General features: G+C 38.3%; 1 protein-coding gene across 10 annotated transcripts in view; it reads left to right on the top strand.

The window, feature by feature from the left end:
* stxbp5l (syntaxin binding protein 5L) overlaps positions 1 to 15,144 on the top strand; it is a 147,649-nt gene that overhangs the window by 49,983 nt on the left and 82,522 nt on the right. For all 10 annotated transcript variants that reach the window (XM_082176359.1, XM_082176357.1, XM_082176356.1 and 7 more), the window contains exons 3-4: positions 8,803 to 8,884; positions 13,716 to 13,816. In XM_082176359.1, coding sequence (XP_082032485.1) covers positions 8,803 to 8,884; positions 13,716 to 13,816 — 183 coding nt within the window. The remainder of the gene's footprint in view (positions 1 to 8,802; positions 8,885 to 13,715; positions 13,817 to 15,144) is intronic.

Below are 15,144 nucleotides of genomic sequence, written 5' to 3'. Positions count from 1 at the left end.
TTTTTTCAGTTTTCCTCTGTCTCTGACTTATAACTTTCATAGTATGTACTGAATATGATTAGTTCTTCTGTTGATTAAATTCTTTTTGTTGGTTTACAATACTTTTCAAAATAGTTTTTTGATCCTTCTGAAATCATTCCAATATGCTGATTTGGTGCTCAAGAAAATTTCTTAGCATTATCAATGTTGAAAACAGACTGCAGTTGTGCTGCTTCATATTTTATATAGAAACAGTGATACATTTTTAAGGATTCTTGGAAGAATGGAAAGTTTGCAGGAGCGGCATTGTTTTTGTAACAATGTAAACTGACTGTTACTGACTGTTATATATATTTATATATATTTCTGACCTCAAACTTTCAAATGTCAGTGCACTACTTGGCATTGACCTATAAAGTGTTACGTTTAATATAACGATGAGGAACAACTTTCTCTGAACTTACAACACTTTCACACTAGACGCGTAAGCAGCGTAGAAGTAAAAACTTTTGCCAAAAAAAAATAATAAAATGCTGGCCAGCATACTCTGCTGCGATGTGACCGTGTTCCCTTCCTACTGTCCCACACATATGTATAACATGCTGTATATATGTAGTTTACATGATAAAAGTAAAAAGATATAGAAATGTTTTATTTTTCGTGTTAACTCAGGTGTATTTTGACCAAAAACAATGCACTGTGGCTTTAATTCAGTGTGAGCAGGGCAGCAAAAATAGACTCAGCGACAAAACGATCACGGCACTGCCACTTCTGCTCTGCTCCGGCTACGTACTGCCGCACCATCCCGCCGTGTAGTGTGAATGCTCTAATCTGTTCAAATGGGCGCTGAAGAAATATGCACTGCTTACGCGTCCAGTGTGAAACAGGCCTTAAACTTGAAAAGAAATGCCCAGCTCACAGTTCTGTTACCCCTTTTCTGCTTTCAGTTTGAATTTGATAACTCCTCAGCACCTGTGGCCTTATGGGACAAACGTTTCCATTTCTTGCACATTTCAGAATCTCAGCAAATGCTGTATGTTCGACTACTGTTTGGGTATGATAGCGGGGAGGTTTGCACATTGAGATACAGGGCCACTCCTGATTTTTTTTTTTGATTTTTTTTTTACATTTCCTGCCACCAATAATCAATACAAAACATAAACACTGCTGTACGTTGTTTGAATTGATTTATCTTTGAGTGATGTTGTCAGACTGGACAAGCAAACACTGTTGAGTGAGCTATATTCCAGTGGGATAGTTTTATTTGTATGATAAGTTATTTTTTATCTAGATCACCTGAAGACATTTTTTTTTTTTTTTATAAAATTTGATTGATATATATATATATATATATATATATATATATATATATTTTTATTTTTTATTTTATAGACAGGAACAGTGAGACAAGAAATTATATGGAAGGAGATTGGGAAATTATGTATGCCAGATTACTAATTCTTGTGCATTCAAATACAGGCACATTTGGTAACACAAACACATCTGCAGCTCAAACAGAAGAGAATGTCGCTAACAATGCCAAAGCCATGGGTTCCGTTCCCAAAGAAACTGATAAAATGTGAGTGTGATATAAGTCGCTTTAGATAAGTGTTAAACGCATAAACGCATACATGTAAATGTAAGTGAATACCATATTCATGTACCATGGTATTTACATGATAGACTAAGGCCCTTATAAAGAATACTACGGTATTGCCATGGTAACACACAAAAAACATGGTGATTTGTTCATTTTAATTAAAGACACAAGACGTGATGTGCAGGTGTACATGCATACACAGCCGTATGTGAAAAGTCAGTGAAGTAAAATTTGCATATCCCAATCATGGTGTGTTAATTTACAATAATCATTTCCCCATGCTGACTATATTAGTGCTGAGCTGAGATAACACACACACACACACACACACACACACACACACACACACACACACACACACACACACACACACACACACACACACACACACACACACACACACACACACACACACACACACACACACACACACACACACACACACAGGGGTCATAATTTTACATATCTAAAGATGATTCTAACCCTTCACATAATCCTACATCAATCCTACCTATATTACGGTTAATAAATATAATCAATAGAAAAGTTTTGCTCTTTCGTTGTTCAGGAGACTTAATTGAGTTCTCAAATCACATTTGTCTCCGATATTTCTGCTAAAATTCATTAGAAGTGATACAAAATAGACATAAATGAGACAATTGTTGACATGAAAGAATAGAGAGTTTTGGGATATAAAATGAAAGTGAATAGCATTGCTCAGATGATTTAGTCTTGGATAATTTTCATTTTAATAAAGAAATGTTTGAGTTCATGTTGAGATACAGTATCTGACCTTTGATTGCAGACTGAACATCTGAACATGGCTTGAGATATTTTTGAAATCTCTTCTGAAACACTTGTGACACATGTGAGATTATTATACTGGAGCCCTTTTCTCAGTAGAAATAAAGCTGGATGCTTTTCAATTTGCTCACTGTATTGTCAAATTGATCATTTTTGGTGCATGGTATGTTTCATATTTGGTAAAGCGATGATGAAGTGAGGAACATGATTATGTATTCTCAGATTTAGCAGTGTTTTTGTTTGTGTTTTGATTAATTGTTTGAGCAGTGACTGACAGCATCCTTCACACAAACACCAATGAAATATTACCAGATGCAATCAGACTCACAGTGACTGTCATAAAATCTCTCTCAGTCTCACACACACTCACAGATATTTGACTGGGGGAGACCCACTAAAAACAGCTTGGTCTGTAATTTAGCATGGCTACATTAACGCCAGTGTTTTTTAATTAGCAGCATTGGAAAGAGTTGTTTGCAGGAGAGAAAGAAACCAAATGAAATGTGCTTTGCTTCTCTCTAGCAATACATTTTTTTGTTTAGTTTCATAAGGTTTCATGAGAGAATAGTTTAAACAGATTCTCTCCCTCTCTGCAAAACCATCTTGCACGCAATTATTCTGTCAATAATTCTACCCCTTTTGACTGACTCATTTCTCTTGCTGTGAACGCTCGGTAAATTGTCATGTTGTTCATCAACATCATTTTCTCTTTATATCAATGGAGGGAGTCTTTAGCTCTGTAGGGAATCCAACAACTCATTTTTATCACTGTGAATGGGTCCTTAGTACAATTGTGTGATAATTATAATGAAAATCTTCTTTTTCAGTCTATATACAGTATGTGCATTGGAGAGAGAGTATGCTAACAGTAATTGTGTTATAAAAACTTTTATATAAAGGAAAATATAATTGTATAAAAAATAACCATAAGAAAAGAAAAAATAACCAATTCAAAACTTCAACCGCTCTGTCAAAGTTTGGGGTCGGTAAGATATTTTAATATATAGAAACTGGGATACACTCCAGCCTTATGACCCAAAAACCCTATATATATATGTATATATATATATATCATACCATACCATCTTCTTCCGCTTATCCGGGGCCGGACGGCGGGATTGAGGAGATCCTCGAAGTATTCCTTCCACCGTCCGGCGACATCCCCTGTTGAGGTCAACAGCTGCCCACCTCCACTGTAGACAACGTTGGTAGGACACTGCTTCCCTCTCCTGAGGCGCCGGACGGTTTACCAGAATCTCTTCGAAGCCAGCCGATAGTCCTTCTCCATGGCCTCACCGAAGTCCTCCCAGGCCCGAGTTTTTGCCTCCACAACCACCCGGGCTGCAGTTCGCTTGGCCTGCCGGTACCCGTCAGCTGCCTCAGGAGTCCCACAAGCCAACCAGGCCCGATAGGACTCCTTCTTCAGCTTGACGGCATCCTTTACTTCCGGTGTCCACCACCGGGTTCGGGGATTGCCTCCTCGACAGGCACCGGAGACCTTACGGCCACAGCTCCGAGCGGCCGCTTCGACAATGGAGGTGGAGAACATGGTTCACTCGGACTCAATATCTCCAGTCTCCCTCAGGATCCGGTCGAAGCTCCGCCAGAGGTGGGAGTTGAAGATCTCTCTGACAGGAGACTCGGCCAAACGTTCCCAGCAGACCCTTACAGTATGCTTGGCTCTGCCGAGTCTGTCCAGCTTCCTCCCCCGCCATCGGATCCAACTCACCACCAGGTGGTGATCAGTTGACAGCTCCGCCCCTCTCTTTACCCGAGTGTCCAAGACATACGGCCGCAGGTCAGATGAAACGACCACAAAGTCGATCATCGACCTACGGCCTAGGGTGTCCTGGTGCCACGTGTACTGATGGACACCCTTACGCTTGAACATGGTGTTCGTTATGGACAAACTGTAACTAGCACAGAAGTCCAATAACCGAACACCGCTCGGGTTCAGATCAGGGGGGCCGTTCCTCCCAATCACGCCCCTCCAGGTGACACTGTCGTTGCCCATGTGGGCGTTGAAGTCCCCCAGTAGAACGACGGAGTCCCCAGTCGGAGCACTTTCCAGCACCCCTCCCAGAGACTCCAAGAAGGCCGGGTACTCTGCACTGCCGTTTGGCCCGTAGGCACATACGACAGTGAGAGACCTATCCCCGACCCCGTAGGCTCAGGGAAATGACCCTCTCGTTCACCGGGGTAAACTCCAACACATGGCGGCTGAGCTGGGGGGCTATAAGCAAACCCACACCAGCCCGCCGCCTCTCACCATGGGCAACTCCAGAGTGGTGAGAGTCCATCCTCTCTCAAGGAGTGTGGTTCCAGAGCCCAAGCCGTGCGTAGAAGTGGTCCCAACTATCTCTAGTTGGAACCTCTCAACCTCACGCACAATCTCAGGCTCCTTCCTCGCCAGCGAGGTGACGTTCCACGTCCCTAGAGCTAGTTTCCAGGGATCGGGTCGTCGAGGCCCCCGCCTTTGACTGCCGCCCGATCCTCTCAGCACCGGCCCCTTACGGTCCCTCCTGTAGGTGGTGAGCCCGGCCGGACCCCGTGGGGGGAGGCCCGGCCACCAGGCGCTCGCATACAAGCCCCAACCCCGGGCCTGGCTCCAGGGTGGGGCCCACGCTGCGCCATACCGGGCGACGTCACAGTCCTCGATTTAATTTGTCTCATAAAGGTTTTTTTTAACCACTCTTAGTCTGACCCGTCGCCTAGGACCTGTTTGCCTTGGGAGACCCTACCAGGGGCATATAGCCCCGGACAACATAGCTCCTAGGGTCATTCGGGTACTCAAACCCCTCCACTACGTTAAGGTGGCAGTTCAAGGAGGGGTATATACTGTATATATATATCACATTTTTAATATTCTATGTAACTAACATAGTTTACCAGTTAATGACATGGAGTAAAAGCCACAAAACTTGTTTATTTCATGGGATTTTTAATGAAGCAGAGATGTTGTTGATTTTACACTGAAATGTATTTCAGGAAAATAAAAAGGAGAAATTAATGTTGACAAATTAAGAGGAAATCCATAGTTTTGAGAGTGCATAAATAGCACAAAGTCAAATACACCCGAATGAGTCATGAAACATCACCTTACCTGTGTGTGTGTTTGTGGCTTTTATGACACGGACACCATTAGATTTCAACTCTTCCGTTCAATCTCTCTCTCCTACTCAATCTGAGTCACCACGTCAAAACTGTTGAAGTCTCTCTCTGTCTTTTTCTGACTCATCTCTCGCTTTCACCTCCCGACTCAGTGATACTCTGGGTTTTACCTCTGCTCCTCCATCCCATCTTTTCAGGGTCTGAGTCACCAGTCTTTATATTCAACATCTCTTAACTCACTCAATCCTTTTCTTCTTCCTCCATCGATCATACATCTTTCTGTTTAGCCTTGTTTCACAATGGAGACATCAATCTAGTGCCCTCTTCACCACTAAAACATCTCTCAGTGGTCATTTTGAACCCTGTAAAGCCTTGGATGTAGCTATAAATGTAGTTAATCAAAATAGAAAGTTCTGTCATCATTTACTTACCCTCATGTCGTTCCAAACATGTATGCCTTTCTTTCCTCTTTAGTACATAAAATAAGTTTATTAGGATGTTTTTGGTATTTTCTCATTCTCATTCAAGTCAAATTCCATTTGTATATATCTTTTTCATGTGTACTCAAATATGGTGTGCCATGCCAAGTTTGACATCAATGTTGCTAAATCTCATTGGATCTTGTGTGTCTAGTAACTGATTTAAACACTCCAAATTTCTCCACATGCACAAATGAGATTTGAGACCTTTCACACAGCGTGTTGATCCCGGGAAATTGCCGTAAAATTGCTAGAGTGCCTTCTGTGTGAACGCAAACACGTCCCGGGATTGATGCCGGGATCGATGCCCGGAAGGGGACCTAGTTTTTACGGGATGTGTGTGAACGCACTCACAGATTCTGAAAAATCACTGGCTGTGTCAATGAACCAAAATCAAACGGATTATCCGTGTATTTTCCGGAATCTCTGTGTGAAAGGGGCTATAGGGGCACTTAATTTTGTAAAAAAAATTTGGGACAAAGCTATTCCATAACTTTAGGAAATGGGGAATATAACAATTTTTTTTACATTTTTTTTTTTTACTGTAGATATGAAATAATGACAATCATACAAGTTTGGAATGATGACAAAATGATTTAAAAAACAAAACAATTTTAGGTTCCTTTAAGTAGAAATGCAGAAGTAGCTTGATCATCAATATGGTCAATATGTTTTAATGACAGTTCTATACGAGTTTATTTCTTTATTTGATTACTGTTAGATTGTGACACTGGAAGATAACCAAGGCTTCAGAAATAAGCCTAAAAAACACTTTTTGGTGCACAGGAAAATATCGCTAAAGTAATGTTTTACAGAGGCCCTGTTGCTATATTGAGCCTGTGGTTTATCTGCTAGTTGATGTTCATCTTGTTAGCAAGCCTAAGTGCAGTCGATATATATAGCATGTGGTTTAATCTGGGGAAGTTTGTGCATTGGTCTCTTGTGTGTGCTCTCTGTGTCCATCCCAGGCACTATTGAACATATTAATTCCTGTACATGTGGGTTGAACGCCCATGTTTGTAAACACAATTTAACTAAGCGGAGTTAAGAGTCAATCAAGCATGCAGAACAATTACACCTATGACCAAGCCCCCTTAAACATACATACACTCACACACTTGCTGTAACAGTCCTTTCTTGAGTGTCCATCATCATTAACCACTGTCTGTGTAAAATCCCTAGATGTTTTATTAGTTCAGTCTTTTTCCTTCCTTTGAACTGAGGGTGATCATATAGGCCAATAGGAAGTCTATGTCAATGACCGTTTGATTGCTCTGTTGAGTTCCTGTTGTTTAAAGCTTCTGTATAGCATGCATAAAATGTCTCTGCTGCCTGGCAGATATCACTGAAATAGATTAGATGTCCTGAGAAATCACACCTTTCTCTGTGACAGCTCTAAAAAAATCTGAACATGGCCCACGCATGTTACCCAAAAAACCCTGGAGGCACCTCTCTGCCTGTCAGTCATTTTGTATGTTTGGGTATATTGACATGTCTCTGGACAGTGGTGTTTCAGAGAGAGACTGTATGGTTGAAAGGAAGTTATTATTGTGAAATTTGTATAATCTGCTGGGTTTTGAGCCTGGGAGCGTTTGCATTGAAAACAAAGATCACGACACGTTCACATTTATGCATTTGGCTGGTATTTATTTTTATGGATGTAATTTAATGTAAAGGCTGGATACGAGACCGCAAGCTTGTTTGTTGTCACCTAAACTACAGCTGTGCATTTATATTTGTGCTTAAGGTGTAGGCCTGTAATAAGACATGTGGAATTATACACTACAGTTCAAAAGTTTGGTGTTGGTAAGATTTTAATTTTAAATGTTTGTTTTTTTAAAGAATTCTCTCATGCTCACCAATGCTGCATTTATTAAACTACAGTAAAAACAGGAATATTGTGAAATTTTATTACAGTTTAAAATGTACTATTTTAATATATTTAAATGTTTAATTTATTCCTGTGATGGCGAATTTTAACTCCAGTATTCAGTGTCCTTCAGAAATCATTCTAATATGCTGAATTGGTGCTTATTATTATCATTTTAATTAATAAATAGAAAGTTCAAAATATCAGAATTTATTTTAAAATATAAATAGTTTTACTTGAAATCTTATAGTAAAATCTTTTGTAACTTTTGTATGGGTGTCTTTTCTCACACTTTTCATCAGCTTAATGCATTCTAGCTATACAAACCTCTTCTGTGTGTGGTCTGGACTATACTGAATGAGTTTGACCTTGTGTCTGTCTTGAAAGCATTTCCCTCCTTTGTTATTATCTGTATTTTACTGTCTTTTGAAGTGATCGGACACAGCTGTGTTCATACACATTTATAGATAAGAGAAGAGACAAATGGAATCATGCACTTTCTGTTCCCAACGTCTTGTTCAATTGGTGTGTGTGTGTGTGTGTGTGTGTGTGTGTGTGTGTGTGGACTGCTGAGATAAGTCATTAAGCTCATTCCTAGAGGAAGATCTGTTTAAAACTGGGTGAGGAGCTGCTTTTAGAGTCTAATCTGTTAATGTCACTTTATGAGTCAATTTACTCGTGCCACAGATTCACTGTCTCTCTCTTTTTCTTTCTTTCAGTAATACACGCACAGAAGTAGATAAAAATATTGGCGCAGGCCTTTAGACAGTTTATACTTGAGCTGCATATTGTACACTTTATGCTGTCTGTCTGTCTAATCCAGCTTGCTGTATGGAAAGTGTTGAAAGTGCATATGACCATTTACAACCTTCAAATTTCGAAGCTTTTCGAACTTTCAAATATCAGAATTTAATTGTAAATGACTGTCCTTTTTATCCTTAACTCTGTGATGTCATCAGTCTGGGACGGCCGGGAGTGGACTGTCATTGTCAGCATGAGAGTGGGGCGGCAGTTCTCCAACTGCAGTTTCTCATCAATGAGGTACCGAACACCCACACACACATGCAGGCACACATATATTACAGCCCATTTTCATGTGCGCAGCATATGCAGAAAGCACGTAGGAGGGCAGAGTGCATATGTGTGTTTTCATTTGTATTTTAGGATAGACAGCGTGTGTATGTGAATACCGCATGTGTAAATGCATGCTCAGCTCTGCAGAGGAATACGTTTAGGTCAAGAGCTTCTCTTCCTCTCTGCCCTGTGGTGTTAATGCAGTCAGTCATTATTTCCCATCAGACGTGTCAAGTGCTGAACGTTTCTCAGCCTCTCTGTCTCGCTCTTACGCACACGCTCCACATCAACTCATGAATAACAAGAAGTTAGAGCGTTAACAGAAGAAAAGTGCGAGAGTTGTCACGGTGGCCATTTTAGACTACAACAATTTAGGAACGCTCTCCACTTTTTCATCTCTAGCTATTATTGTCTTCTTTCAATTTCCTATCAGCCCATATAAACATCTCTTAAGTCAGTAGAAAGTGGCATTCACAAGCTATTTTACTTTTGTAATGAGATGTTTTTCAGAGTGAAGAAGAACATTCAACAGAAAAAAACATTTAGGGCTTGATTTGATCCGTCGGGAATTCATTGGTCGGTGAAAAGTGGAGCCTGACCGGAATGTGAGATGGCAGTCAGTTGTGGAGATGATGAAATCTTTGCCCCAGGAATCAGACCATTTATATTTTAGCTTCTTACCTGCTGAGATGAACTCAGATTAGAACTGAGATGGTACTGAGGACGGTGAACGTGATTTCACCAAGTGCAACATGTTACTGGATCAAAATCTTTGTTCAGTGTTTCCCACAAGATTTTTGTGAAATTGTGGTTGGTGGTCCTCGTCCCTCTAGGAGGTCTGGGTGCATGCCCCCAGAATAATTTTTTTTACATTTTGAAGCTAAATTCATACATCTCGAGCACTTTGAGAGTTCAAAATTCAAATATTAATTGTGTAAATTGAACAAAGTCAGTGCAGTGTCTCAGTCTACATTAAACTACATACTGTTACTACTACTACTACTACTAATAACAATATAATATTGTTCCTATGGCTGTATAGCCCTATATTGTAAAACAAATGCACTGAAAAATAAATGAAACTTTCATAATTAGTTTTGTCCTTATTTCTATACATGCAAGAGATAAACCTGTGAGCTTTTATTTTGACTGAAACTGCAGTTGAGCTTTTATTTAGGCGGAAAACAAGTTCATAAACTCATCTCATTACAAATCTAGTGAAATGCAGTAATGGTCAACTATGCAAATGTGGAAATAATGCGTAACTGCGTTCTTAAAATATGCACACTAAACTCAGCACATGCACAGATGGAGTTGACCACATTCATTCACTGTGAACTGATCATGTTCTGATCGCGTGAGGCGAAGTGCGCTCTTCTCTTTGCGCAGCGCAAAGCCTTATCTCACTTTCAATTTTAGTTTGTTTGACAGCAATGACGCAAAACACGACATTAAAGACCTTTTATGTCATTATGAGAAATTTAAATATATTTTCCGGTCGCCACAGTCTAGTTAATGAATGGGAAGTACAGAAATCTATTTGTGGTGGTCAATGTTGATATTGTGGCGGCCCTCCACAGATAAATCAAAGTGTGGGAAACACTGTTGATCCTGGAATAACTTTTAAAATAACTCATCAGATTTGAAGGACAAGTTTACAGTTTATGTCAAGTTTAGGCTTACAACCAGAGTTAAGTGCTTCTACGTCAGTGTTATTCATCAATCATTACCCTTTGATTTTAGCGATAAGTTATGGGTAGGGTTAGGTTTAGGGGTAGGGTTAGGACTCAATTATTGGACAGGAATGTTGTTCCAGGATCAACAAAACAGGAACATGTCTTACTTGGCAAAATTATGGTGACCATTTTTATACTTGCTGATTATTTATTAAATTAATGTTAAGCAACATTAAATTATTGTGTGATATTAACTAGTGGCAAGATTTCATAAAGGCTGTATTACTGTACCTAAAGCAGTAGTATGACTCTGAAATGATACCTAAATAGATATTTTGCTATTGGTTAACATTACTTTGCCTTGGTGATGTCGGCTAAAAAGGAATGTTGCTTCAGATTAAGAGAACATAAATGCATTTTGATAAAAATAAATAAAAATTCTTTGGAATGACATGCTCTGATGAATTGATCACAATAAGACACACACATTATAACGCACTTAAAGTCATCTCATTTAGTGAGACATGAGACTGTAGGAATTGATTGGACAAATATTGTGCACGCACACTCTTGACATTTTATCCTGAGGTGCATTACTCAGATATTACACTTTAGAGATTCAGCTTTCATTCATATTGATTTCATTAACAACACTGAGTTATCAATGTAAATAACATTCATTACAAGGGATGGTACCTCACTAACTAGATGGTTGCATTCATACATTAAATCCCACGTCTTCTCACTTCCAGTAGATTACAGCACATTTCTCTCTCATATTAAATTTTCTTATAGTAAACACGCAATCAAAATAACCCTATTAACTTTTAATGTATGTTCCAGATCTTATTGTGAATATGATCCATCATTGCATGTAAATGCAAAGAAAAATGGTTTGTCTTATAACATCTTTCCTTTCCAGCTGACATCTCTTAGGCAATTCAGGATATTGCATAATATTAACCAACTGCCAAAATAGCAGTTTATGTTTTGTTTTAGTGAACTCTCATCAGTGTTATTTTAGTGTTATATATATATATATATATATATATATATATACTATTATAGTATTTATTACTATTGCTAAATTATTTTAATATTTTAAGGTTTCATTTTAATTTTAGTTTAATTTTGAGCCCTTTTGTTAAGTGCTTTTGACGTTTTATTAGTTAAAAACAAATCATATTTAACTTTAATTTAATCATTTAGTACTTCAACTTCAGTTTCTATTGCAACATCTCTAATTTTCTGTTTTTTTTTTAAGTAAAGGTTTTTCATCTAATATTTATATTCTATTTTAGTTCAATTAGCGAAAACCAATTGTAATAATTTTAGTTTCAGTTAACAATAACAGCCCTGGCCCTCATTTGTTCTGGCTTCATTGATATGGAAAACACAGATATATATATACATAGATGCCTCATTAGTGGCTGTTTCTGTGGGTCTCTATACGTAAGCCGCCCGCCATGTTGGAACGGTCAAAACCGGTCCGTGAACATTCAAGATCAAGTTGACTGACCGTATGCAACCGTAGTTAAGTACTGTATGAATATTTATATATGAAATAGACTTCAGCAGATTAATTAGCTAAACTTTTACAATACAACAAGATGGGGGGTCAGCTAACACGACATTAAAAAGTTACCATAGTAAAAGTAAAAACATTAAAACTAGTAAAAACATGTAATATTGAGTTAATACATGTAAAAACACAAACCAATACTCACCTGTGAAAGGTTATCCCATTTCTTCAGGAATTTAAATCTCGGGGGTTTCACAACGAGAAGCTGCACAATGTTGTGGCCTCATTGATTCTTACTGTGAGTGACGACACGCTAACAGCGTGGAACGTGGCATCTACGTATGATGCAAACGCTCATTTTTGGTAACACTGACTTGCCGTCTAATCAAATCCCGAATAATTCAATTCACAACCTACTTTGTTTTCTTGTTGAATACTTTGAAATCTTCACATAATGGAAGTAAAATGGGAATTCACACTGACTTCAAAACAGCACAGCTAAAGTTTCCTCTTGATGTCTGTTTTTCTCTGCCTTTGTCCTTTGGTGCACTGGTGCAGTCTGTGTTTACCTAAACACCATCTCCATGGAAACACAGTTGTCAGTCATCTGAACTAAACTAGGATTCAGTGCACTGAGAGAAACAGACATTAGAATAAAGATGGAGCCAAAACTACACAATCATGAGGAACATAAACTTATAGACTTATATACTTGCTATTGGCATATGATCACCCTCAGATTAGGCAGTGATTTGATAAAACATGTTCTGATTAATACTGCCATGTTCTCATCCAGAACCTGAAATGTCACTCATTGTTCCAGGTTACAAGCTGAATTATTTGCTTCCTGAACATTGTGCGTGGCTTTGAATAGAAAATTCGATACAGACTTCAAAATTATATAGGTCTTCCAGATAAACCGGGTCAGAAAGACTTTTGTCATTCTGACTTTCACACTCACACTTTTAGACACTTTCATCACTTTTTGCTCTCTCTCCTCGTTCTGTCCTCCATTAACCATGAACACCATCCTGAGCTCGGTAATACATAGAGCATGGCTTTTCAGACTATTGCGGTCTCTATCCAAGGAGGACTTTAATATCATGAAATATGCATGAAATGCATGGGAAAACAGCAGAGTTGTACAGACTGAAACATATCAGTGTGACAAAATAAATTAAGGTTTATCATTTCCCTGCAACTATATGAGTAAATTCCTATTTCATTTGTGACTTGGAAGAAGCATATGCTTCATCATTCTCTACATCATAGAAAGTGAATAAAAGCAATTCAAGTACAGGTCTGAGAAGTTTGTTATTAGGTATATAGTATATACAATGCATGATTTTTAGGTCAGAAATAGAAAACTGACTTTATTTAACTGAATTTGAATGATCTCCAAGGGTGTTTTCTGGCACACGAAGAAGCAAAATGGTTGATATCATCAGCTGAAATAAAACACCAGTCACAAAATTATACAATGGATTATAACTTACAAAGAAGGAATTTAACTGCCATTGTTAGAGAATATTCTTAATGGTGTAAATGTGCCACCTCATTGCAGGGAATGAGTGTTGTTGTTACACTTATGTTTCCATAGGGGGCGCTGGTCACAGCCTGTGCGGACGACACGCTGCATCTCTGGAACTTACGACAGCGACGTCCGGCTATCCTACACTCTCTCAAATTCAACAGAGAGCGGTGAGTATAGCTACTTTTTTTTCAGGAATTAACAGGCCTATTAACCGAGCACACATAATATTTCAAGTCAAAAATGAACTTCCCAGAGATCTTGTATTTTACATCGAAAGTGAGAATTCATCTGAATATTTCAACTTGAGGAGAAGTTGCTGACTTCCCAAGGCTGCAGAGCATTGGTCAGAATGAATATGTGATGGAGTAAACCGAGATAGCTCAAGGCTGCAGTGTAAAGCCAAGCCTCAATATTTTAAACTGTTCTAACTCATGTCTTCTCTCTTCAAGGCTGTTTTTTGAGCGTATGGTGCGGATTTTCCTCTCTAAAAATGCAATGGACACAGTATTTATTAAATAAAAAATATCACATCCATCATAAAATGTAGCATTAACCTTATACTGTGAGTTCAAAAGTTGTTGTTTTTCCTTTATGTATAATATTTATTTATACATAATACTGTATATTATTTTAATTTGTGATATTTTATATTTTTTATATATAATTATACACAATATATCAATTTAAAATGAAATATGTTGAAATAGGTTTTTATAAAAAAAAATTATGTCCCTTATAATTTTATATTTTATAACTCATTTATACAGTGTATATATATCAAACTGTGCACTATTCACGCAATGGAGACTGACCCACTAGGTATGACTAATATGGCTTTTGTTACTCTATTTTCCTGTTGAATGAGTCAGGGTGAGCTCTAATAAATGTCACTCTCATTCAAAGGTATGAAATGTTAAGGTTTTTTTACAGCTTTACCGCTTTTTGTAATTGTAAAGAAGTATAGAAACCTTTCCGGACGTCATAACAGACATACTGACGTATTATGTGCAAACAGAAAGACCTTGAGTGAATTGAAGAGAAAGTCATCAACAGCTTTTCTTTCTTTTTTTATATTTGTTCCCTTCCCACCTAATCACTTGACGTGAGAGGACCTTGTCCAAATGTGGCTTATTGCTGTGGAAGAGGAAAGAAAGAATAAAAGAAGAAATATTTTTGGTAATATTTGAACCAGAGAGAAAGATAACTGATTTTCCCTGCATTTGATAGCAGACGATGATTGATGAATACTTATATGATGATTTAGCATTATAGCAGCATGATCGTTTCAGTCGGATTTTACAGTTTGTGTGTCACGTTTTAGCACTTGTTTTGTGAACATGTCACAATGTAATGAGGCTATATTTGATCTGACAGTAAACTTGCAGCTTGTATGAGAGTGCGGGCTAGAGCTGGTAGAATTTCACATACAAATAGGGTGTCTATATTAAAATCACAAAGACACAGCTGTAAAAAAGGTCAGTTGAATGTCAGGGTC

Source organism: Leuciscus leuciscus (assembly GCF_965113295.1).
Source record: "Leuciscus leuciscus genome assembly, chromosome: 7".
Taxonomy (NCBI): Eukaryota; Metazoa; Chordata; class Actinopteri; order Cypriniformes; family Leuciscidae; genus Leuciscus; species Leuciscus leuciscus.
The sequence above is the reverse complement of the archived record's forward strand: the minus strand, read 5'-3'. Positions and strand labels throughout refer to the sequence as shown.